Source organism: Harpia harpyja, chromosome 4 (assembly GCF_026419915.1).
Source record: "Harpia harpyja isolate bHarHar1 chromosome 4, bHarHar1 primary haplotype, whole genome shotgun sequence".
Lineage (NCBI taxonomy): Eukaryota > Metazoa > Chordata > Aves > Accipitriformes > Accipitridae > Harpia > Harpia harpyja.
The window spans coordinates 47672827-47699973 of NC_068943.1; the positions used below are offsets into that span (position 1 = coordinate 47672827).

At 42.2% G+C, this 27147-nt stretch overlaps 1 protein-coding gene across 6 annotated transcripts in view; it reads right to left on the reverse strand.

Moving 5' to 3' along the window:
• Positions 1-27147, reverse strand: part of RIN2 (Ras and Rab interactor 2) — an 83320-nt gene that overhangs the window by 2190 nt on the left and 53983 nt on the right. For all 6 annotated transcript variants that reach the window (XM_052783848.1, XM_052783850.1, XM_052783847.1 and 3 more), the window contains 7 exons: positions 26451-26562; positions 23860-23932; positions 20826-20917; positions 16617-17747; positions 7364-7669; positions 5146-5277; positions 2822-2985 (listed from right to left, as the gene is read on the reverse strand). In XM_052783848.1, the coding sequence (XP_052639808.1) occupies positions 2822-2985; positions 5146-5277; positions 7364-7669; positions 16617-17747; positions 20826-20917; positions 23860-23932; positions 26451-26562 (2010 nt within the window). The remainder of the gene's footprint in view (positions 1-2821; positions 2986-5145; positions 5278-7363; positions 7670-16616; positions 17748-20825; positions 20918-23859; positions 23933-26450; positions 26563-27147) is intronic.

Genomic DNA, 27147 nt, shown 5'->3' on the forward strand with positions numbered 1-27147 from the left:
AGGAAACAAAATGCTGTGAAGCAAAACAAACATCTGAGGCAGCACGCCCGAGAGATGATGCTGCCGCTGCTGGCTGGGTCAATACTATAGAACAGAAGCTTCACACAGTATGTTAGTCAGAAGGAAAAAGAAAAGAAAAAAAAAGCCTCTGCCAGCAGCACACAAGGCTGTTGATCTGCAAGTTACTGCACGATAAACTGTTTGCACTCTTACACTGCAGTATGCAAAAGGTAATCCATACACACGTAGGACATTTTCATCGCGTTAACCAGTGGCAATTTGGTATCCGAGCCTGATGTAACCAAGTTTCATGTGACAGCATTTTCTGTTTTTTTAAAATAAGGCTTAGAGGGATGGAGAAAGAAAATTTACTCTGCAACATTAGAGTAAATCCATATGCTCTTGAGGCAAAAGCTGGATCTTTTTTCTCTGTTGAAATTGACGCATACCCCAGCTCTGTTAACATGGATAAATTCTAAATATGTCCCACAAGGAAATGCAGTTCTACCTTTCAAAAAGCATTTAAAAAGTAAAATAAAAAGCAACAACTAGGAAAAAAACCAAAAATGTGTTTTGGACACATGAACAAAGCAGCCTGGTGTCATGTGCTTTTTTTTTTTTTAAAAAGAAATAAACTGCAATTAAAGACTCAAAAGCAGTAAAATTAAAGGAGGTAGAAAAGACATGACCGTGAGAAAGACCTGTTTATTGACTGAGCTGGTATCTATGTTTGTATGCTGGATAAATTAAGCATGCTAAATCACAATGGTAAAAATTTACATTTCATAGAAACGAGCTGTTAAAAGCTAAGACCAAGAAGAATGTTCATATGACATAAGTTCCAAAGAGCACTCTTGTCTTTAATAAAGTATTTTTTGATAGCTTGCAGACTGAAACACTGAAGCTTCGCAACAGCACTTAAACCATTGGGACTGAACAGAACTAATCCATTGTTGTTACCCAGCACGAAAAAATGATCAAAAAATCAGCCCTGGATAAGGCAAAACACACTACAGTTTTAATTTCTAATGTAGTTAACACACAGAAGACCTGTTTTTAAATGCATATGCTTTTAGACAGACAGGATTGCTTAAAGGAGAGGCTGAAGTTTGTACCAATACCTGTAACTCACATACTAAATATCAGAATTATATATGCAGTGTCAGAAAGTTGTACTTAATCATCATCAAAATATGGGATTTTTTGCTTTTCCATCCTTTTGAAGAAGGGAGGATGAAGGCCTTCAGGGCCCAAAAGCTGATAAGGCTGTGAGGCTGCATTACAGAAACTTAGTGATCACATCCTGGTTCAATGTGGGAAAGACGAGTTGCACTAATGTTGTGTTACACGTTGGTTGTGGGGAAGGTGCTGCATTTCGGAAATGCAGGACGTGGAGAAAGGAGACGGAAAACTGGCATTCTGAGCAGGCAGCAAAATGCTTGAATTTGTGCCAAGCATAGCCTGGAAGTGGTGTGATCTTACTGATTTGAAGCTCTCTTTCAAAAGAGACAACAGAAGCAGCAGCACTGGACACACTCTGTGCCAGCTCTTCCCCCACCCCCCTGCATCTTCCCACATCCAGCATGGCATCCAGCTGTACAATTAGCTTGGCTGAAGTTCATTTGCCGAGGAAAAGAAGGTGAAACGGAATACAAGATCCTGCTGAAAGAATCTTCTGTCATTTAGTCATCCAGCAGAAATACAAGATGATGAATTTTCCAATGAAAAGTGTAGTGTTTTGCTAGAAAGAACAAAGACTCAAGCTACTTGAATGTGACACCTAACTACAGGTAAGCAGAATATAAAATGGATCCCAGTAAGATGTGCTAGCTTTGTGCACTGGCCATAGTGTGGAATTTCTGTTAATTGGTTCTCCTCTTCCCAAGAGAGGCAAATTGCGGAAGACTGCTTTTCCCAACTCCTCCCTGTTCAGTGTTGTGCTGTAAATGTTTGCATGGACACTGATAAAGTAAAAGGAGCCTCAACTGAAAGGGTTCATTATCTCCTGATGACCCCACGCCTTCGTTTCTCAAGCTCGTAACTATATAATATCTAATTGCTAGTTGTCATTAGCCTCTCTGGCAACTTCGCGCTGTGGTATGAACTGTAAACAACTGAACACACAAAGGAGTAAATCCTTTCTTCTCGATTCCAACATCCTCCTTGCTTCAGTCCACAAACTGATGCATCTGAACAGACAATCAACAGCATACTATATGAAGGACATGCAGGCCTGGTTTTAAAAGACGAAGTAATCCCGACTGTTTTGTTATTCTTCAGTTGAAGTTATTGCCCTACTCTGAAAGAGCAGCAAGAAATGGAGGGGAGGGAAAAAAAAAAAACAAACAAACGTGAAGACATCCATAGTATAGAACTCTACTCCTTGCTTACACTTTAAAACTGTAGGCCAGCTTTTCTCCCACCTCTCCTCTCTATTACCTACCGTATGCCACCATTAGCTACTGGGGAGTTGTGCTGATTTATACCACTGGAAATCTGGATTTGTTCTTTTTAACAGTAAAGCATACAAAGAAGCTGAATCTAAGATATGATTCAGTTTGTCCTCACTGTGCGTGACTTAAATAGAAGGGAAGGTGGGAAAGCTCCGTTATTTAGTGTTTTCTTCAGACCATCATAATCAAACTCTATTATAAAGTCCAAAGATTTCAAAACTGAGGCAAATTTGCCCGCCATATTCTCAGCACTGCTTCACTCCACTTACCTTGCGGCCCCAAGGGAATCGTTATGAATCATACCTCTCAGATGGGGAGTTCCAACAAAATAACAAACCCCTGTTTTTTTCTTCAGCCCTGAGCTCTACCTGAAAATCATCAACTGAAGGTATCGTCCTGTTAGTTGTCCTCCTCTTGTGCCATTGCCGGAGAGTATCTCTGGCTTCTGAACTTAAGAGTCGGGCAGCTTGTTCTTCCTGGAAGTTCTTGATCAGTGAAAGTGCTCCATAAGCGCTTGTCAAGTAATAGCCTCCTGTGAAGGACAGCAAGGGAAGAACTTTTCAGAGTGGTCACAAACACCACGCTAGTTCCAACTGGTCACAGTCAGAAGTACAAACACAATTTTAATATATATATATATATACACACACACACACACACACACACACACACATACATATATGAAAGCCCCTGTACTCTATTGCCAAAATATTTATACATAGAGAAAAACAGCTCGCTGGCCTGTGAAATACTGGATGGTGTGTTCTCAGCTGCTAAGAGACATGCATGCGTATTATCAAGCGGCGCAACAGTATCTAACTCTGGGTTCACTAGTGCAGGGGATGGCTGCTTACTTAAATGACTGGTGTCACTCCTTTACTCCTGAGGTTTTTTTGGTGTTTTTTTTCGTTTGTTTTTTTTTTTTTACAAAGTTGGAACATGAGTTTTCTTCTAAACAACTTCCAAACAGTGACTTGTTTTCTTCCCGAGCTTCCAGTGTGGATGAAATAAACATAGTTGTTTAAACAAAGTAAAAGACTATCTACCAGTGTTCAGCAACCACCCTTACTGGCAGTGAAACAACAACTGAGTGTGTGATTTGTACCCTGGAAGCATCCCGAAGAGTTTGCTTTTGGTTTTAAAATGAAGACCGTGTTTGTCACCTTTTTAGCATTCCCCATAATGTCCAACTAGTTCAGGAGGTGATGTGTACAGTCCTTCATACTTCACCTTTATTACATGAGTGGAGAACAATTAAAGCCACGACAGAGTTGCCAACGTACAAAAGAAGCTGCAGGTCACAAAGCAAAAGGAGTCTCAACAGCAGGTAACAGTCCTCAACAACATGGAGAAACAAAAGACATGCTGTCATTTATTTCTCTCTCTCTCTTTTTTTTTTTTTAAACTATTTGAAGGGGAGTGTCCAATTAAGAGGCAGCACAGTCTATTCATGGAGTCATTCAAGGATACATTCTATGCTTGCAGTAGTATTTTCTGTATTACTGATAGCATGCTCTTGGCCTTCAGCTTTGCAACAAGTTCAATACATAAAACACATGCAAGACCCATGAAACAAATTGGACAATACGTTACATTTGAACTGCACAACCCCAAAGCACTAAACAGTTTTTCCTGCACAGTAGAGTTAGCTGGTGCCAAAGAGAGACCCAGCCAATGGATGGACTTCTTTTGCTGCATTAAAAACAACATGACTTAATAGTCCAGTAAATGTTTCTGCCTTTCAAGCATGTTAATTATCTCCAACTTCACATCTCAAGTATTTTCTGTACTAAGATTCCTGAACAATGCGATAGAGGATGCTCTGTCCACAAAGCAGGGAACAGACTAGTGCCAGCTCGGAGGAATCCTGGCATGGTTCTGTCATGCATACTGGCACGTAAGAGGACACAGCAATTTCAGCAAGCCAAGAGATAGCAAGAATGGGAAACATATACTTAAACTCACAGCTGAGCTTGGTCACAAGAACCTTTAAACTTCCTCATAAACTGATAGATTCTGGGGTCTACCAAGGGCTTGCAGAATACCTCTGTTACAAACAGCACCATAAAAAGAGAAAGGAGTGAGATTTCCTTGCCTCCAGTGGACTTCAGCTGTCATTCAAGAGTGCCTTAGAAAACATATTCCTAGGACTCATAAAAATACTTTGTGAGAAGCAAATATTGGGAAGAAGTGAAGATCATTAAGGGGGGCAGTATTCTTAAAAGCACTTCCCCCAGAGGGGCAGAGAATTCCCCCAGAAGTTTTTACAAAGCACCTAACCCAAATCCCACTTCGTGTCTCACAATTTAACTGAATGCTGTGGCCCTGTAAATACTCTCAGGAAATTTTCAGGCACAGAAGGATAACCACTATGGCACCTGTACAGTGTATGTGTTTGCTAAGTCACAATGCCTCCCCCTTCTTCGTTGAAAACAACATATTCCCTCATAACATAGTATACATCAGTAGATTCCCAGGTCACTCAGACCTATACTCTGCAAGCTAATGAGCTTTCTCTTACTTTAAGGTGGAAATAATTATGAGATTCTCTTGTTATGCTACTGACATCACTGACTTTAGGACTCCCCTTGAAAGGATTTCTACTCAAACAAGGTTAACGGCAACTGTGCTATGAGGAAGAATCTCCCCTTCCCTAGTCCTTTACTCAATTCTAATAAAAATAAATTATTACCTTCTCCATGCAGCAATGATGGATCCAGCAATTCCATCATGTATTCAATTTCAGTATCCAGCTCCAGCATATCACACTGGGCTAGTACGTATGTCAACACAGGCAAGAAGTCATCAGCTCCATACAGCCTCCCTGGGTTGAAGGGAACACAGACAGTGATAGACAAACCACAGCCTTTTATCAGTTTCAGTGTTTGAAAGCAAAGCATTATTTTGCTGCCTTCACTAACCAGTGTGCTTGTATTACTCTAGAGCCTCCTGTTACCAATGTGCAGCAAAAAAAATGTCATCTGACACTCGCTGGACAGGAGACCAACACCAGCTTCGTCCTGTACTTCTAACAAGCACAAATCTGATGATGCACACCTTGAGGCATGCAAGGGAATTTAAAGACTCGGCTCACCTTGGCATTAGCTCAACTGGTGAACTCACAAAAGGCTGCCATGCCAGTCTGGCCTGACCTCCACCTGCACTTCTGTCACTGGCTAAGAGATGATGAATAGGCATTTTCTTTATACATGCAGGGACAACGTTCACTTTCTGGAAGGATCCAGCCACAAATGCCAATTTGAGTCTGTATCCCAGCAGAGAAGCCCAAATATAAAAGCCTATTAGATTTGACACGAGAAGTGAGCTTATTTCCTTGACAGAGCACAGTTAAAAACAGCAGTGAGCAAAGCCTCATATCATTCCAAACTAGCCAGTGAAGCATCATTGGCAATGGCAGCACACAGCTAACATACAGAGACTATGCTGTACCTAGGTCTGCCTGTGTTCCTATCACTTTTATTGCATTTAAACTTTCTGTTTAGGAAACACTATGTGGCTAAACTGTGTTCACTGCAGAACTGGTGTGATGGTCACTTAAAACCGCCAAGAGCAGGAGCCAACTTAAACTTTGGTGAAACTCCAGATGACCGAAGGGCTGAAATCTGAGGTCACACCAGCTAAGGCATACCCTCCAGGTATTACACTATTATCTGGCTGAGAGTACAAGACAAAGCAGATATCCTCAAACAGCTGCTGGCTCAATGCCTTGTTTTACAACTTCACATGACAAAACAAGACAACCCAAGGTGCATTTGCCTCATCTTAGTCCAAGCCCCTCAGTGCAACAGTTAACCAGCAGCAGCCTCTCAATATTTTTCTTCTGCATGTTGGAAATACCTTAGTCAATGTGGTAACACAGCATGGAGAAAAGAGTTTACAGCACTTCAGGCCATGATTCTTATATCCATTTTAAAATGCAGAATTTTGCACAGAAATAATAAGCTGGGCAGGAGCTCAGACCTAGATCTTGCAAAAGTGCTTGGGCGTCTAACAGCCACAAGCTTTCACCATTTATCTCAAATCTCAAAAGAAAGTAGGCTTCTTGATCCACACTGGACCCAGCTACACATTCAATGCTCACTTAGAAAGAAAACTGCCAGCCACCTGCAGCAGCTTATATTTGCTTAGGGAAAAAAAAAATCTCCCACTACTACCAGCATTGCTTCACCTTAGCTTGTGACCTACCACAGCAGTGCATGATAAGACATCAGGCAACAGAGTTGCACCTATAAATTCATGCCATCCAGCACAGCATTTTAATTGTGCCACTGAGTGCTCAGCAGGTCTTCACTAGTCTGTAGTTCCCCTTCATTATCTAGGTTTCAAGGTCACTTTTAGATTCTTGCTACAGTGCAGAAATAGATGTTATTTCTGTTCCAAAAATAGGAAAGAAAGTGTCCAAATGAGAACAGAGGCACAGCAAGCCAAAAATACTGGATGAGAGGCTGCTTTCCGCCACCAGTTAACACAGAGCCCTTGTAGCTGTCATATTGCATACACGCTGTTGAATTACTACAGCTAAATACAGGATGTTACCTCTATTACAATTTCCAGAAAAATACTCATTTAGAACCAGTGTGAAATTCAAGGTTCACAGGACAGCCTTTCTGACAGCCAACTTCAAAGCCTACAGTTAAGCAAAGCTGGGTTTTTTTAAGCTGCTTCACAACTCTGCTTCACACTGAATTTGTAACATGTGCTGGCAGATGCATCAGAGATACCAGGAAAGAAGCAGAGAGGAAGAATCCCTCTCAAAAGGGCAAGGAGATGCTACAAGAGCTCCAGGAGAAGGAGATATATCTGCAGAATCAGGTGGTCTGATTTTCTCTGCCAAAAGACAACCCCAGGTTTGGAGTATCAGTGAACTTGAACCATGAGAAGCACCATACCTGAGTTATTCTCCATAACAGTGTAAATCAGTTTGCAAACTCTCAGCAGCAGCATGACTTTCTTTTCAGGTGAATACATTTTCTGCATGGTCATGAACTTCACTTTAATCTTTTCAACGTCCACAAAGTCTGGTGTTGGAACAAACACACCCAGTTCCTGAGGATTCCTCTGCCGCACCAACTGCAGGTTTTCCTTTAGCTGTTTCCAAGAACCATCCGCAGTGTGAAACTCTTTCAACATCGCTTCAATGTGGCCCTTCAATGGCTTCAGAATGCACTTATGCATGGCCTTCTCCAGGACAACATCTGCAACAGGAAAACACAAGTCCAGCTGACTTCCTTCTCTAGAGCAGAGCCAGTATTAATCTAACCATTCCCAAAAGAGACACTGTAGAGCAAAACCTACTTGCTAAGGCCTATTTATTATACAAGCTGAGTTTCCAGATGTTTGTTAAAAAGAAAACAAAAGGCAAAGCAGAATCTGTATTCCATTTTCATTTATGGCAGTGTGGTAAATACAAAAAACATCATAAAGACAGACTACAGACTGTCACAAAAAAAAAAAGAGAGAGAGAAAAAAAGAGAAAAAAAGCAAGCTGCACCTCAGTCTTTTGTTGGCCAGAAGTCTCCAAGTTTTATTTTACTTTGAGCTTAGACTTCAACTCCCAAACTTAAACACAGTCATAACCATAACTTTTGTCTGCTTTGGCATGAAAGCCCATCCTTTTTGCATAGTTTCCATCAAAAACTATAACTCAACCAAGGTCTCCTAAAACTTGGCTCAGCTTTGTCAAGATCTTTATGAAGTTGGACAGATTATAGGCTTTAAACTATAAATGAAAACAAAGCTGCGTTTGTCCAGCTTTGGATTTCATCATGCAAGCTTATATACAGCTTTGTCATCAAGTTTGAAGTTCTTTGTTTGGCAATAGTGTGCACGTGGCACAGTAACCACTAACTTAGTAGTTGTTTTTTTTATTCTTGTTCTACTCAAGTTTTTCTTTAACAGTCATTCTCCATTTTCAAAGCATAGACCACATCAACAGAGAAAGCTCTTTGCTAAAGATTTTCTCTGCAAACCTTTACTTTATAAGCTAATTTCCTCTCCCACTCAGCATTCCTATGGCAACACAGCTTACATTAATAATTAGCTTACATCAATTATTTGTACCATAGTGAACTCCCACAAGCACAAAGAAACTGGGGACCCTTCAGCCTGGCCACTGCATCAACACCCTGACGGTGGGGCAGGACCAGAGCCTAGAGTGGGCAGATGTACTAGGGAAGCACAGGGACCAAGAGCAGAGACTGTGTCACTGCTAGATCACATGTTTATACAACCTAGCAGTGGACATTCCTGCTGCTAGTGGTGACATATTAAAGTTTCATTAAACCTCATGCCCCTTCCAGGTTCTTTGCCTGTTCTTATGTGTTTTTCTTAGACCATACTCTTTTTCTTTTCTCTCCCCCCCCTTTTTAAATTGCAGACTATTTCTAAGGTTTGGGATTTACACACATACCCCCTTCAAACAAGCATTACCTCCTTCTGTTTTCTTGCTTTTGCTTTATGCTTTCATTTATTTTATCCTTGTGTTCAGCCATTTTTCCTTTTGGGTCTTCATACCTCTCTTTCCCATACACACATGTCCTTCACACACTCCTCTTATGGTGCCTTTGCTTCGTATGTAGCATTTATTCTGTGTTTGTCTGGCACGCAATTCCTGAACATCCAACTCTGTTGGGAGCTCCCATCTCTCCTATCCCAATTCTGCGGGGGCTTCTGAAGCTTCTCTTGCTATTTCCCCCTCCCGAGACCCTGATGGAGGTGGCAAAACCATGTCTGCTTCCCGGATGCCTTCAATGCATCTGGGCTTTCTCTCAAAATGGAGACTGCAAAAGCTGCTGGAAGGGAGAAAGAATGCATGTGAGGAGCAGCATTTGCCCTCTAATTTTTCTAGATTTCCCTATGGCCACCAGTAAAAGCATAACCGGTCTGACACATGTTCTTGATGGCCTGTCACACAGCTTGAGGGGTAGATCCAGCTTCCCACCAGACCAGAGCTACCAATTATACATAACAAGCGGCAACATTTCAAATGATTGATCCTTATCTATTGTACTTGGTAGAGCCACACAATCACTACTGACAGTACTACCAAACCCAGTCAGGAAAGCAGAAGCATCACCCTTCTGCGCATGACAGAAACTGCCGCTCCCTACCATCAAAATCATCCTCAGGACTCATGGAGTAGAAATATCTTTCCACTAAGAAAAATGCACAAATCTCACCCATGGGTGTGTTAGCTAGCTAAATTTCTAGAGGATACACATAGTTCCTTGCTAGCTTCACTGATGATGATTTTTTTTTTTTTGACAATCCAGCTTACTTCATTTCTACTGCCTGTTTAATTTTTTTAAATAGCAAAAACACCAACTGCTTTGCTTGTAAGCAGAACACCTCTGCAGTTTGCATTCCAACCACCTGGTCTCATTTATGTCAAAATTAAAGCAGTCAGTGCTGCCAAACATTACATTAAGCAAGAGAAGTCTCTATCCCCATGAAATTTTAACTCCCACAGGCTTCTACTAAAAGTTCTGCACATGAATAGTTAGCATCAGCTATCCTTCACCTCAGTAAAGCAGAGTCACCACCACATTTGGTCACTGGAGACTCAATAAATTGTAAAGAACTCAGCACGGATCCTCAGAGCCCTTGGTCTGATAATGAGGGAGGCACCTAGCCTGGGACGGGAAATTGGAAAACTCAGTACGCTTCTGTGACTGATCCCCTACAGGCTCCAGGCTAGAGCTGGTTCAGGTGCTGCCTACGGTATCAGTATGGAAGGAGCTGCAGAAGCAGTCTCTCCCCAGAGGCTACAGGAACTCGATGCTGCTGGGAGGGAAAATTCCTCCACAGAGCCACAGTCCTTGGTTGGGGCCAGGCTTGTTATCTGTAGGCAAGAAGTGGAAGCCTCAATTCTTCTACCCTCAACCCTTAGTAAGTTAGTGCCACTCCCACAGCTTCCCGTACAAATGAATCGCACAGATTTTTATGGCTGTGCAAGATGGTGAGGAGGCATTCTTTCATATTTGCAGTTGGTCACAAGCTCCAAAAGTGGTGCCTGGAAATTGCTTTGAAATTTACTCGATCACATTCCACAATTTCTGCAGGAACTTAAATCAATTTGAATCAGCACAGAGGAAGAGAGCAGATAACTCATCTGGCTGTGCTCAAAGCTCTGCACAGGGTCCAAGTACTTATTGCTGAAGGCTGTTCCTAATGGTTCCTGTGCTGTTAATGCAATCAGGTAAAAAAAAAAAAAGGACAGGATATTTAGTAAAGCATCCCTCAGTGCTGTTCAGTGACTATATTACAGCTAATAGGAGACAAATGAAGTAAAGGACTTACAGCTGTGATTTCAAAGAAACACTAACTGCCTTGGCTTGGTAAGGGTAGACCAAGAGAAACTGTCATTTTACGCAGCATGTTTGCACAGTTGTTTTAAAAAACAAAACAAAAAACCGCATCAAAATAAACACCAAGCAAAAAAACCCCCAAAACAAAAAAAAAAACCCCAAAAACCCACCACAGAACCTTTTCTTCTCCCTTATGAATTCTTGGCACAGACATAAGAACCATGGAGTTCTGCCCTCAAATTAAAAAGTGGCAAATTCTAGCAATTTGATGAGGCCAAAAACATAGCAAGATTGATAAGGACTGGACTGTTTTTTTTTTAACAGTCAATAATAATACCCATACCTATCCTAATAAACATAAAACCTACATAAATATTTATATTATTATTAAAGCTTGGAAGCACAGCATTTCTTGTGATCTGCGTCTTAGACCAATATTCAGTGTCACAAGACAACTATAAGCATGTTTGGGATCAGACCATCCAACTATTTACCCTTTCTTCTGAACTGCCGTTACTGGCCCCTTTCAGAGAAAGATGTTTCTGGATATGATCCCACAAAACAATTCCCAGCCAGCAGCAGCTTTCACTGCTTTTAATAGCCACAAAAAAGTATAGGAGGGTCTCCCAGGCAAATTAGCATCTAAGTCGTGAATTGAGGACTGATCCTTTGCCTTTACATCTCTGTATATTTCTCAGATCCAAATTGGCAACAAAAATTCCTGCTTACTTCAGCATACGCAAAGTGTTTTCAAATATTCTCCCAGGATGCTTAATACTCCAAAACCAAACCAGACACTCTTCATGATTTTTTTTTTTTTTTTAAATTGAGTACCACTGGAGCTGAGCGCCATGTAACATTCCTGAAATGATACTTATAATTAGCCTCCAGCCTCAAAATGGGAACTGGAAATGCTTTGATAAATGAATTGTAAAGGCCAGCCAGCTAGTTTCGTTGTGACTTGTGGAAACACATCTGTATCCTGTGCTGACATGCTATTTTGTTTTGGTGCAAACCACACGAGTCTGCATCTAGAGACGACAACATATTAATCATCGCCAGTGTCCTTACGCAGCCTCTTTGCTACCCTCACTGCCTGAAATTGCAGGCGCGCTCTCACCTTTTCCAGGCTGCCAGTTTACCTGTTACCAACAGTTGTTGCTCCACTGAGATCATCTGTCAGATTCCAGTCCCTGGATTTACACACAAGCCCTGTTTATCATCTACAATGGCCAAATCATTCATCAGTAAAAGAAGGGCTTAGTAAGAGACTGAGCAAGCCTGGGAACCATCACAAAAAGGCACAGTCCTGCATAAGTAACATTGCCTGGGAGACTGCAAGCAGAAGATTGCTTTGGAACACCATGGCACGTACGTGCAGGACACCCGACTACACTGCATTTGCTTTGTTTTGGATTTTCCTAATATCTTGCATGTTCATAGACTGGCATGACTGATACGGATCTATTTTAAGACAGCTCATATCAGGATGGCCAAGTGTCCAGTTCTTGGTGGATGTCTACAATGACACATGTCCATGGTGCAGACAAGGGCATCTCCTCCGAAGGAGCAAGACTTGAAAGTAATAACTTGCACAACTCACATTCCTTGATAATCTGCACAATCCTGAAAGCAGAGGTAGGACTGAGGTGGGCGATGGTGAGGCAGCAGTGGCAGAAGTTGAGCAACTAGGGAAGAAAGGGTAAACCTCCTCTCATTTTACCTACATAAAGCACACCAATGAATCACAGAACCATCTGTGCTAGGTTTGTTTTGCTTTAATCAGCTGTGGGTTAATTAAAAATCACACTATGGCTGTGTAGTAAACACATGCCTTCTCTTAAAGAAGTAGTAATAAAGGAGCAGGGAATAAGTCACAAAGCAAATCAAAGAGATGGTCAGGAAAGGGAGAACCAAATCCTCTGCCTCTGGCTCAGCGCTTTTACCACTGCTTCTTACTTGCCCTATCTCCCTGCTCCTGTAGTGAAGGGAGGAGTGCTGGGGGACACGTTGAACAGCCTCAACTCAACATGAAAAGATACTAGGATGAACAACAGGGTACCGGGACGGGACACCAAAACAAATGTACAAGCACCTAAAAAGTAACACAGTGTTAAAAAACAGCCAACAGAAGTTTTTCAAGACAAAATGGTGGCATACCACTCTAATTCCTTTAAGAGGATAACTGGATCACTGAAGAAGAGGGGAGCAGGGGGTGGGCTGTATCTTAACCTTTTTAAGACCCATAACCCTATTCCATGCAACTTTCCTAAAAGCAAACAAAAGAAATACTGTCTTGCTGTAATTTCTGTAAGGTGGGTGCATAAAATACTGCACTGAGAGCCCAATTATCAATGGTTGACTGTTAAACAAGACAGATATTTGAAAAGAGGTACCATGGGGGTCAGCCCTGGGCTTTAGTATATTTAGTATTTTCATTAAAAATTTGGATGATAAAGCAGAGAGTTCACATACAAAATCCACATGTGATATAATGGCATGGATGGGTGAAGAGCATCACCAGTCCTTTGGAGACCAGGTTTAAAGTTACCTTCATAAACAGGAAACAGGCCTAAAGCTAACATGATAAAAATCTTGTAAGAACAAAAGTAAAACATTGCCTCTCAGCAGGAGGAATACAAAGGCAAAAGCGCCGCTCAGAGAAGCCTCCCTCAGAGTGGCTGGCACACTGGCTCCCATGGGGAAAGGACTACGCTCCTCAGTACAGCCTCCAGCTCCGCCTGCCTGCAACTCCTCCATACAGACCCAAGTCCCTGCAACAAGGCATGTCCTGCCAGTAAGGGGCCAACAAGTTCTCTCCAAGCCTTTTTTAACATTCAATATTTAAAAATGGGTTACGGATTAGAAATACAAAACAAGTAACAGGCAGTATTGTTCAGGCACCTTCCCACAGGACCAGTTAATACCTTATTGCCAAATTATTTAAACCGGTCAATTTCTGGGGCTAGGCCCAGATTTGAGCATTGAGACTGAAGTTTTTCAGGTGTTAGATCCTGCCTGGTGATCACTTCGCGAAGTGATGACAGTCAACTTGACTCCTTTCTGTTCACAGCCAGGAAAAGAAGAAACACAAACAAAAAATTCGCAAACATTTGCTATTCAAGCAGCTGTGGACTATCAGGGTCTCCTCTGACCAGCCCAGGTCTTTGTTCTGTGGATACACATTCAGATGTGGAGGACTTTTAAAAAAATACTTTGCATTCATCCTGAAATGATAAAAAGCCATGTGCCTTAGTCTTGATTCTGTCCCAACACTGGGAATCCCATTGTTTCAGGAAGGGTTAACAGCCTTCAGTGCTAAGATTAGGATGCACCTGTCAGGAATAATTAGAAACGCTGATGCACATTCTCCTGATGATTTGGAAAAAGTTAAACAATTTGATGTGCCCCCTGTCTGGGAATCTTAAAAAAATCTCCCACAGAAGTCTTTTGCTTGCAGGAGTCTGCAAAGTCCATGATGCAGTTCTAGAAGAAAAGCTACGCTATCACAAAGATCACTACACAGACACGGGAGAAAGTCCCAGACACCAAGGGCTTCACTAAGCCTGGGGGGGTGCTGCTGCAGCACCTACCGAAATTCAGGAGACAACAGCGGGACAAGGTGAAGTCTGGCTGCCCCAGAACAGGTGACCGGCAGCAGCAGTTCTGCTGGGTGGGAGAGGGAGGCGAGGACTGGCCCCAGCTCCTCTCCACAGAGGCAGGACTGGCCTGGGAAGCTGAGAGGCCTGAACATTTTCTGCTACAGGCTCCCTCCCTGCCCCGTCAGCACCAGCAGCGTCCGAGTCCCAGCTGCAGGGTGAAGCTGCTGTTACACAAGTGTGGCTGGCACCTCTTCCTGCGAGTCCCCAGCTGGGCACGGCCACTGTGCCCTGCTCTAACTCAGCGGTCACCAGGCCTGACCAGAGCCTCTGAGCTCTGACAATGACCTGCCACCACTGTGGGACAGTACGTGATAAACAGAAAGAAGGAGTATTTTCCCAGCAGTGTACATCCAGCCCTAGGCTGACATGTCGGGAAGAAAAACCTGCACCACAAAAGTGTAAACTGACAAGAGAGGATATATGAATACTCAGAAAGTTAAAATTCAGGCTGCAATTCCATACTGAAATAGTCAAGCAAACCCACGGATAATAGGCAGGGCTACATCATAAAAAGTTCTCTATAGAGATGACTAAATCTTGCTGTCACATAGTTATCTGCTTAGATCAGCAACATCTGATGCTCCTGATCCACTGTGGTTGTTTGCATGCTCGAGCCATAGGCAGTAGATGATTCAAAAGCAAGTTCTTCCTTTGTTTAAACTATCCCACTTCATAAATTAATTGCATTTAATCACATGATCAAAGCCAGACTTTCTGTCGCTGAAGAAAACCAATGTAGTTATTACATTTCACAGCTTATGCTACTCCAAACTACTGAAACATTTAAAAGCAGACAGCACTTTGCCAGTCTTCAGAGACCCACAGTCTGATTTAACCACACCCTTACAATGAAAAGTGCAAGTCAAACTAAGCGTTCACAAAATTACAAGCAAACTAGATCTGTATTTCGTCAGCTATCCAGCACTCTGCAGAAACCCAGGCAAAAATGTGCCTGCACCACTGCTCAATTCGCCATTTTTTCTTTCATATAACACCCATAGTGTTTATATTCTTTATTAATAGTCTTTATTATTCTAGTGAGAATATTACACGTCTTTGAAAAAGTCTCGATTTCGAGGACACTCTTTGTAGTGTTGTATTTCCTTCAGCAGTGCTTGTTACTTTTGCTTGACTTTGTGTAAATGAAGTTGAGGTTACGTGAGAATACTTCCTCTCAGTCAAGGACAGACAGAAATGTCAACATACAATCACCCTCTAGTCCCAGAGAAAGAACTATCTGCCAATGTTGCACCGGGCCAACTGTTGGGACACTGGGGTACAGGAGAAAAACAAGCAAATTAGGACTGAAGTGAGCTCACAAGGAAAGTATTCTGCCCTGAGGGATGTTTACTTCCTAAATGTGGCTTATAAGGCTCTTTTACAAATACTGCTCAGACTCAGCAAGATAGAGGGGCAGTGAGATTTTATGCAGCAACAATGATGTCACTTCTGTGGATACACAAGTCTGTCTCTGTTGTTAAAACATGTATTCAAACATATAGCTCATCTGCAACCATTTATAAACATGTACATGTAACAGAGAGGTATAGAAAACCTGAGATTAGCAGCCCCTTCTCTCTCTTGCACACGTTTGTTTTTTAAAACTCTTATATACATTTTTATTTAGCTTCAAGTGTAGGGACATTGCAGCTTTGCTAGGAGTGAATGAGAATGTTTGGAAGAATGAGATTTATTTCAAAAGTAAGTTGCTATGAAACGTCTCTGCTCTTAACTGTCACTGGTTTCAAATAAATTCTAGTTTTATGGCTATTAATCCATATGGTTAAAATTGGCACAGTTTTGGTCAAAGCACTGAGAACTATTCAGGGAAAAATACAAGTGTACCAGCAAATAAAGGATTCTGTATTGTTAACAGTACAGCAGCTTAAAAAAAAAAAAAGTAATAATCACAGGTAAAAAGTCCACATTGCAGCTATTTTAAGGATAACTTTTTATGAACAACTTTGTAGCATAGTTCATAGTTCTTCTGAATTACTGGGGTGCTTGAGGGCAGGGGGTATGGCGGTTGTTTTGTTTTAAGACTTAAATACTCAATGGCTCGAACTCTGCTAGCAAAGTCAACCCCACCTTTCCAAACTGGCACAAAGACTATCACTATAAACACAGATTATGCATTTTCACCTTCCCCCAAAACACGGGACAGTGCTTCTTACCTATTTGATCCTCAGGAATCAGAGATTCAATTGGGGGATCAAGTTCGGAGCTTTGGGACAAATAGTTCTTGACTTGGGTCATGAACTGCCGAATCGTTTGCAGCATATCAGTGCTCGAAACATGGCACTCCTTGTTTTCCTGAAGAAAGCTGACATAGTCCTGCACTAGGCATCCAAAATAAGTGCGTTTGTCCTGGGACATCTCTGCAATTTTCTTGATCATCCTCTTTTCAGGGGTCATGAAGGAACTGAAAACTCCACTGACTTTCCGTAGCTGAGATTTCACAATCTTGGGGAGAACAAACGAACTGTTTCTTTTCTTCTTGGCCTTCAAAGGGGGTGCCATGCTCTCTTGGTCACTTTCCCCCTCAAAATCCTCCAGGCTGCTGTTAGTGTCCCCCTCATAGCCAAACAACGGCATGCTCCGATCGAAGTCCAGCGAGTCAGACGAGGAGGTGGAAATGCTCATGTCGCTCAGTCTCTGCCTGCCTCCATTCCACGGTATGTGTGACTCAGAGCTGCTAGCTACCGTCTTTTTGGCAGCTGCTGGAGCCGGCTCAGGCAGGGTTTCACCTGGAATGCCAGCAGCTTCGGGCATATGCACCGAGCTGCAGCCAGGTCGAATTACCACTGCATTCTTTGAGCTACCTTCCACCTCTGAGCAAACAGCCTGCTTCTTCAGCCGAGGAGGCGGAATAGGGGTTGGTTTATTCTGCAGCAAATCCAAGCCTCTCTCTTTCTTATGGTTGACTGTTTCTGGCATGCTCGCCTGCTTTATAGTCCTGGAAAGCTGCGGACTCGTGAGGATGCTATTAATAGAAGGAGGTGGCGGCCGGGGTGGGGGGGAGCGAGGCCTCGCTGTGCCATTCACGTCTTGAGTTCTCGGGCTCTGCCTTTTCAGACTTCCACCGACATCCTGGCTGTGCACTTTTAAGAAGAGGGGATTAATGAAACACAGCGCTCCGTTGGTCTGGCTGCACTCCAGCTCTGAAGGCGTTCTGGTTCGTATAGAATGCACTCCATTTATAAGGCAGAGCTGACGTGAGTCTTTACAAGCACTATCCAAAGGCACAGGCCTACGGGGAGCTGGAGGGTCCAGGGGGTTGCTGTTAGCCGGGGAGCTCCAGAAATCTGAAAATCATTATTGCGTTAGCATAAGAATGCAAAAGAGCATGCACATGGCTTTCAGAACATTCAGTTCAACATCACCCATTTCAAGTATCAAGAAATTTAGACAAGCTTTTATTAATTCAAGGGGAAAAAAAAAATTCCAAGTGAAACTCTTAAAGCACCACCAGACATAACTGCATGTTACACTCCTGGGGCTGCTCTTACTCATTTATATCACCACCAATGCGTAGCTTCAAATCAGTCCACTGAACTAAGCTTAAAAATAAACTGAGAATCAAAGAAAGGAATGGAGACTGTAACACAGTAATTCTTACCAACTTGAGACTGAAATGAACATAAACTACTCACTAGCATCTCACTCAGGAGAAATAAGCCTAGATTCTCAGCTGGTATTAATAAACTCACTCCATTAAAGACAACAGTTAGGCTGATTTATACCAGTTGATGGCCACATATGGCAACTCAACAAAAAATCTGGTATGGTTTCTTTTGATAGTGAACAAATGAAACTACACATGAACAGACAGCTCACATTTTGCTGTGATGGGTGCACCCATAATCTTTAGCTATGCAGACCAAATGCTTGCGTCTCTTTAAGAGCACTGGCCTGCAGCCCTGCTTTTGCAATGGTGACACAGTTTGCCTGAGGTTTTAGACACTCAGCAGCACATAAATAGACCGAATGTGCCGTCCCACACCAGCAGTGTGGAAAACCTGCGCTCAACCAATAAGTTTCAGCTGCAGCCTCCACACTTGTCTCAGCAAAGCATCAGCATGTTTGTGAAACTGAGTCAACGGTAAAGCCCATCAGCTCCTGAAAGTATGAAGATTGAAACCAGACAAGCCCTTGAGGACAGCAATCTGACTGAAATAACAGAGGAATGCCAGAGTAGGATGATTTTGCTAAAATTTGCCAATCTTGATGTGGCCCCTTTTCCCGTACTGTGAAGATGCCTCATTTGGGCTGTTGAGCAATGACACCTGGGCCCAACTGCATGAATGCCAAGCACTCCACAACAGGGTCCATGCCCAACAGCTGTGTCCTGCCTACAGGGCAGAAGACAGGAAATGGCCCATGGTGACAGGCCACTGCCAGAGAACATATGTTGACACAGACATATTTCTCTACAGAGTCATGCAATGCTGCTGGTGTTTTCCAGCTCCATGACTTCACATCCTGCCTGCAGATCCCTCAGCAGACTGGCCAGTGTGCCTGGCACGTGGGCTGTTGCAAACACGCATGATATAAGCACCGCTGCAGGTGAAACACAAGACAGACAGAGAGGGAATCTTATGTTCAGCATGTGAAACCTTACAGGTTGGCAACAGCCTTGAAACCTTTACCACCAGTTCTTCCTGATGTGATTTGCTGGGCTACATGCTGTTGACCTGCCTTGTAGAGTTCCCTCTCTGAGCCTGTGGCATAATACAGCTCTGACAGGAGCTACAACCCTCCATGTTCAGACCAGGGTGTTTTGTGCCTACATGTTGCTTAAGGAAAGCTCACACTTAACAGGAATGGCCCTTGGGAGATTTTAGGCACCTCTTGGGTCCGCAGCGTTGAAGGGCTGACTTCTTTGTGTGCTCTTTTGCATGTGGACACCTAAACTCCATCAAAATCTCAACTTTGTTGTCTGGGTTTTGCTCACAGAAACTGTGATCTTAATCTGGTGTATAGTAGGTAATTGATCCCAAATATACCAACCACACAGTTAGACGCTGATCCATCAGTCTCTTCCTCAGCTTTCATATTTATTAGCTTAAAGAAACAACACACAACAATGTAGACAGAGACTGTTCAAGAGCAAGACTAACTCCACAGCAAGTAGGCCACGGTGCTTTCGGGTACTGAGGACAAAGTGTGGTTAGTCTGGAAAGCTTGCTCAACACCACCATTATCATCTCCTATGGAGAAACTCACCTAATATTACTTTAAGGCTTCCAAGTGTCACTAGGAGACTGTCTACACTATGCTGTATCCCAATTAGACCTTTTTTTTTTCCTATCCAAACATTCACCTAATCAACAGTTCCCTGTTTGCCTCTATTCCCATGAAAATCCATACTTGCACCTAATTATCTAAACTTGCAGATAAGCACTGCAGAAGTCATTTGTCTCCTCTCTAAAACAAAACCCTTAACTGCATTGCTACTGAAGCAGAACAAAATGCAAAGCAGTGCAGTACTTCCCTGTGTATGGCTTTGCTGCAAAGTCCCACCAAATAGTTCTAGAGCGCCTCATACTAACACTGATTTAGTGAGGATCCGTTTCTAAATCAAAGATGATTCAAAAATCTACTGGGACAAAGACTGCTGACAGTCAATCCTCCCTTCCTGCAAAAGGAAATGAGGCCATTCAGCACTTTGCAGAAGTTGCTCAACGATTCATCTGGGTGGAGCCCATGTTTCAAATCCCGCCAGGCTTTGCGTCTCCTGCAAGCCCAAGGTACATTTTACAATGAGCCTGTATTTGGTTGTAGCAGTCAAGCAATGCAAGGACATACCCTTGCATTTTCTTTTGCTATTTTAAAAATTTCACCAAACCAATGCACATGGATACGTTCTGCAGATCCTATGTATACAATCCTCCTTTTGTTAATATGCTACTGCACTGAGCCACTGATCTCAAAAATTGCCATTCTAAGATCACATGTCAATCTGAACAGAAGTTTTATTAACAGTGAACCTCAGTTCCTACACTCTCCTGGCAACTCCAGCAAATTATCAGGCTAGTGCCTGCTATGTGAGCCTGCAGCCAACATTAGCCCTTGGAGGAAAAGCTACATCAAACCTCTGTCTGGGGACTGTAAGACTTGCTTTGCCCAAGGGCTGCCCAAAGAGGGGAGAGGAGAAGGAAGAAACAGCACTTACAAAAATATCACAGGAGGCACAGAAGGAAGGAAGAGCACCAAGGTCACCATTGGCAAGTTCAAGGTCTGGCCTTCCCAATAAGAGAAACTGCTTTTCTAAATGAAATCTGTATCATCACTGACCAATATGAACTACTTAATGATACAGACTATTTCTTCAAGCTTAAAGAACGCTACAGGAAATGACATATACGTAGAGAACTACTTACTCAGTCCAAGCTGAGCAATCTCTTCAAGTTCAGCTTCTGTCTTTGCTGCAGCGATAGCACGAGGCAACTTCAGGGTGAATGGAAGGACATCCCTGTTGTCGAGGAGAAAAACAATTACAGTTTTCACAACAACATCCATAGTTTTAAAAGCATTTGTTTGCAACACTGGCAGTGGCTGAGCTCTAATTCTTTTAATTTTCTTCTTAAGCTGTGGCAGGTAGCAAGTACCTTAAACACACAGCACACAGTGAAAACATTACCAACCCCAGGGCTCCTTTATATTGGAAAGTGGTATGAAGTGCAAATGACAGTCAAGTCCAAGACTCTCTTTAGGCTCATTTCCACAGAGCCATCCAATATTTTCTCCCATTACAGCAGAAGCTTTTACACCTGGTCTTTTACAAGCATACCAGCAAGATGCAAAAGTGTTATCTGCCCTTTACCCTTCAACAAAGCTTCTTATTTTTTGAATACGCTGTTGTTTGCTCTCAAAGTTGAATTCCAGTTCTCAGAATAAAAATTCAGATGAGTACTTGGGCAGCTACCCTACAAATTTCTAAGCTAGGATGTTTTGGTGCTACTCTGTCCTAGGCTGAAAACACACTTCATTTAAGAAAGTCTTTATAATTTATTCTTATATGTGGTTTCTCTTCACTGCATACTAGTTCAACGGATGTTTACAAAGGGAGATGCCTGAATGCATGAACAAGCATAAGCTAAATCCAGTGTAAAAAGCTTTGACAGAGATTTTAAGGGACAAAGCTACTTAACCATATATACATTGTGTGAGTAGTACCATCAACCAATACTATACCTCTTGCCTGCCCAATTGGTATGCCCTCAAACAAGAGTGCATGCTAAACTGCAAAATCTGCAGTAGAAGTGCCTGTGTAATTAAGAGTCAGTGAGAACAAATGGAGCACAGGAATCCTACATACAACTGGTGTCAGCATAATCTTTTTGTTAAGGTTGTGAACAAGGCAAACATCTGTTGTAGCACAGACAGATAGTGGGTTTTTATCACATAAATATTCTCTATGGTGTTTGTTAAGTTGTTGAAAAACCAGGATCTCAGACCACCACTCAAATTCAAATCAAGCATATGCACGAGACAGATACACTAACTAAAAAATATTTGAAAAGACACTTTCAACGTAGTACCACAGATAATCTAGTCTAGAACATCATCATGGACTCAGTACAAAGACAGGTAACCCTTGACTCCTCATACAAACTGACTGGGTATCTATTGGAAGAAATTTCCTCTGGTTTTAGGAAATCCTCCTGGTTTTGCTGTGATGTACCAAATGGTACTCTCTCTTTCTCATGATAGCTACCTATCTGCTTCCCTAAGAAGTCTATACATTTTCTTCTTGCACCCCCTGCAATCCTAGACTGCTGCCTGAAGAGGACAAGGATGCTGGGTAGATGTTGACACTTAAGAAACATTAGGCAAACAGAAACACTTAGGATGCTTCTCCACTGAATACGGAAATAAGCACCTGCTTCCAAAAGCATACCCACATTCAAAGAGTAAGCTTCATCTACTGAAACCTCTGGACAGGTTTGCAGCTGAAATTGTATTTATTACTGGTATCTGTGGATGGGTTTGCAGCTAAAGTTGTGTATAAAAAGATGCACTAGGAAAGCTTTAACACCATGTCTAAGTTGTGATCACTGCTCTTTTCACTTCCTTCCCTTTCTCCAAAGGGCAACAAGAAAAGGAACAGAACAATAAACAGGTGAAGAGCTTGTTTATGAAGTTTTGTATTGCCTCCTGAATGGGAGGCCTGACTGCATCAGAATACTAAATTCACACTTGGCTGACTGAAATACCATTATGAAAATTAAAGCCACTTTGCAGAGAGACTCGCAGGTACAAGACTCATGAGCAAGGCAACAAGCTACTGTGTGTTTGTGGGCTTACTTTTAGCAAATGCGAAGCAACTTGGAGCCTTCAGTGAAAGAAAATGGATAAACTAATGCAAAGAAACCTACATTTGCTGCATGCTCCCTATAGGCACTTCAAGGGAACTTACCAGAGCCTGGCTAGTGTGCAGAACTGAAAGGGTGACAAGCCAAGGCATCTCTCATCATTAAACTGCTTTTAAATGCAGTTTCAGCTCATTTCTCATCTGAATGCTGACCAATTACTTATGGGGTACAAACATTTCTTTCATCACGTGCATGTACAGCTCGGCAAAATGGAGGCCTGTAACAAAGGGGGTCTAGATGCTTCTCCACCACAAACAAAACCAGTAAGCACAGCAACCTAAGTGCATCCCTAGTGAGCATTTCCCACACCAGAAATCACCATTGTCAGCACTAATTAGCAACTTCGTTGCAGTAAAAGGACCAAGACCATCAAAGTTGCCTCTCCCCGCTTCCTTCAGAAAACGTGCAGATGTGCAGTTTGGCCATGTCCTGTCTGTGGATAAATGTAAGGCTTGAGTATCAGTCTGGAAGTTTTCACCAGTAAACTAAAGTCAAATGGAAAAACAACTTAAAAGATAAAAAACACCAGCTATTTTTCCTCTGCATACTACCTGGAAAACAAGCTCGGCAACCATAACTGGAAAGCTCATGAGGCCATTTTTGTTGTTCACAATTTTGATTCACATCTCGGTTGTCATATTCTACAGTGTGATCTAACATTTTTCCATTATGCTCCAAAAAATGCTTTTTACTAGCAATTCCAAGAAACGGACATTGCAAGATAGTTTATGGTGCTTATTAAATGAGTTACAGAGCAGCTAAGAAAGCATTACAAGGTATCAACTAAAGTAAAGTTCAACTTGGCAACACCTCACAGTTGGGTGGGTACCATAACACCAGCCTTCCAATAATCAGTACCAAATAAGACAGAGAGACTTGCTTCCAATTCTCATCTCTTATTTCTCCCATTACCTTCTAAGACTACCCAGGAATATTTGTAGATTGGCAACATAAGTATCATGCTGACCCAAGTCATCAAGAGTCTCTTTTATTTCAAGACAGTCTAGCAAATGCAACTCAGGACATAACACCATCTTACCTGCTAATACAGTAGAAAGCAATGAGCCTGAATAAATCAGCAAAACTTATTCCAGACCCCTCCAAGGAAAATGCTGCAAAGTTACAAGAGAGAAAGAATCACACATCTATCCACCATTTCTTAGAAAAGCTTAATAAAACGCATCTCAGATTTTTGCATAAAATTACTAAGTTTGCACCATCAAACTAGCTACTGTTTGGTTAAGAGAAAACAGCTGTGTGGAGGAGCACATCTCTCTGCTAAAGGTGTTTTCAAGAACATACTGATAATCCTGGTGGTGGGTTTGTTTCTGTATTCCAAACATATGGTCTAATTCCTGGGAAACAGATCAAGTGTGATTAGAATTGCACAATGTTTTGATAATAGATCAATAACTGAGGCTTTGTTTGCCCAGTGTACTAATACATCTCATCTTAAATCTCTCATTTACTCCTCTTGCATTCCATTTACTCTCCCCAGATGTGTTAGCACCTAATGGGAGATAAATTTTTATTCACTTTAAGAAAACCATTTAACCTGAAAACCCTTTAAAAAAACCCCTCAAGACAATTCTGCTTCATGCCATTGCCTTGCACAATGGGGGAGGAAGACACAAGCAATGCCTTTCGTTTTTTTCCCCCCGCTCCATACCATTGTTTCTTATTGATATAAATACTTGTTCACAGTAATAATGACATAGAAATGATTGCCACCTCACTTACATTAAGCTCTCTCTGATTCCAGTGGCAAATCTCACCCAATGACTACAAAGATAAAGCAGAAGAAGCTCCTAGAGTGAAAGAATCTAGATCTTTTGCCTCTAGACATGACTGAGACCAGAACAGAAGGAAGAGCATTTATGAAATATAACGGTAGCGTAAGACAGGTTCCTGAAGTACACAAACACCAGCCTCTTGCAGCCTCAGACAACTTCTACAAAGTGGCGAACGTGAAGTCTGTGATTGCTTCAGCCCATCTCTGAGTTAGAAAAGCCAGATCACGAGGGTGAATCTCCGGCTGGCGTGGTGCGCACACTGTCACTGCTTCACTGGCAGAGGAATGCTTTTGAAATTCATCTCCCAAGGAGAGTACCTCCACTGCTGCAGATGCTTCAGACAGCTGGGCTGAAACAAGGCAGACTCCTGGGCTTGGTGGGGAAACCCAAAAGCCATGCAGCAGCTTTGGATACCTCAGCAACGCCTCTCAGTGAGTAGCGAAGGCATAATTTTGTCAGTACTCCATGCTGTAAGGCCAGCTTCCCCATGCCAAAGTTCCAGTGCTACCGACAATAAAGTCTGCACATGAACCAGAGGAAAACTTAAGTCAGGTACTGATCTTTTATCCAACCTTTACACTCAAAGACAGGTCAACCTGGTCATTTTTGTGCCCAGAAAAAGGGATTTCTTTAAGAGAGACGCTACCAGTGGAGACAATAAGCATGCAGGTCATCTGGGGGCAAGCTAAGAAAAGACAAATGTTCAGATCCCCGACTACAATTAAAACCTCAGTTATGACTGGTGAGTAAAAACATCAGTAGATACTTCCCCCTTGTGGTAAAATATTATTCATGAAAGACAATATATTATTATTTTATTTTCTAGATGGGAGAGAGGGAATTCATTAGTTTAACAAGCCTACAAACACAGCCTTAGATCCCACTTAGATCAACTATCATTGATAGCTTTCTCTTCTCTTTGCCATACCTTATTTGTAACTGGAACCAAAACAAGACACATAGAATCAACTTCTGTTGCTGGGTGTGGGGAAGGGAAAGGTAAAAAGGAAAAAAACTCAACTAAAATTATCTCAGTTTACTAATAGAAATAGAAGTTAACTATAGACCCTCTGCTTCAGGGAAGTTTAACTGAAATTGTTGCCGATTTTCTCCAGTTTTCACTTTCTTGTTAAAATGAACCATTTGCTCCACTTGCAGCTTCTGCACCACATAAACTCACCAGCTGCAGCTTCCTTTTTTCATTCCTCTCTCTCAAACATTTTTCACACCCTCCCTCTAAAGAGATGAGGGCAGTATTGTTTTGAAACTGACTGGAACTCTAACATTTGCTCATTTCTGTCAGGAAACAGAGAGCAAATATAGTTGGAATTAAAGGAGGAAAAAAAAATAATCTTGCATCAGAAACAGTTCCAAAGGGTTAAAATGCATCTAGTTATTACATTTAAAAAAAACAAAAAAACCCCACCACACCCCAATTTGTAGACAGAGAACACTCATGACATAGTTGCACCCAAGAACAGTCCCCTGAGTACAAGGAAACGCAAGGACATTTCATTAACGGAAGACAGGATTAGAGACTGTGCTTCTACAGAAGAGGGTAACTACCCATAATAATCAATGAGTCCTGAATTCAGCAAGGTACATAAAAGAAATATTCCAGTTGTGTCCAGCACAGACTTAAGGGTTTCTGTATATCCTCCCTTCTCCAGGATATGCCTGACCCGCTCGCAGAGCCCTCCTCAGGGAGCACTTTAGGCAGTCTGTGACACTATTTGCATGACTTTGGGTATCTTCTGCTGTGCATTTCACTAATGCAGAGTGCTCCTGGATCATACAGGGTGACAAATAGCTGAAAAGTACATAACTCACAACTTACTGTATGTGCTTTCTTTTACTGCAAATTCTTTTAGGCAGGACCCACAGTCACTGGGCAGACGCAGAGAGATGACTTTCTTCTGCAATCTTGGGGATTTCCTAACCAGAAATATCTGTTGTGGAGAAGGCAAAAGGACATGGATTTAGCTTCATCACAGATGCCTTAATAGAGACAGATTATAGACAAAAGGAACCAGAACAACTTCGTGATCTCCAATCTACATAAAACATCTCAGAATTTTACTTGGACCTGATACAGTAGCGACCAACGGCTTGGTGTAAGATGGCAGCAGAACATTTAGCAAAGCGTCTCATCCTTGTATAACAGACACACATGACACCAAGTCCATTATGACCTTCTCTGAGCTCTCCAGTTTAACACACAGCAAATCCCAAGGTTTGAGTCAAGCTGCAGAGTCTGGAAGAGACTGATGGTGGAGTGCTCCTGTGTCCCACCAGCCCATTCATGCAATCCTGCTGCACCAGGATGGAGGCAGCATTAGAAACATGCCATCAGCCTTATCCAAGCAGACAGGGCCTGGTTTCCATCATAGCAACTTTAACGCAGGCACCAGTGAAGGATAAAATTGCTTTCTCATTATGGAGGAAATACATCTGTTACATACAACCCTGGTTGGCAAGGTCCAGCTTTGGAGCTGTAATTGCAGCAGTCTAGTTCTCAGCTCCAGAGGACCCCA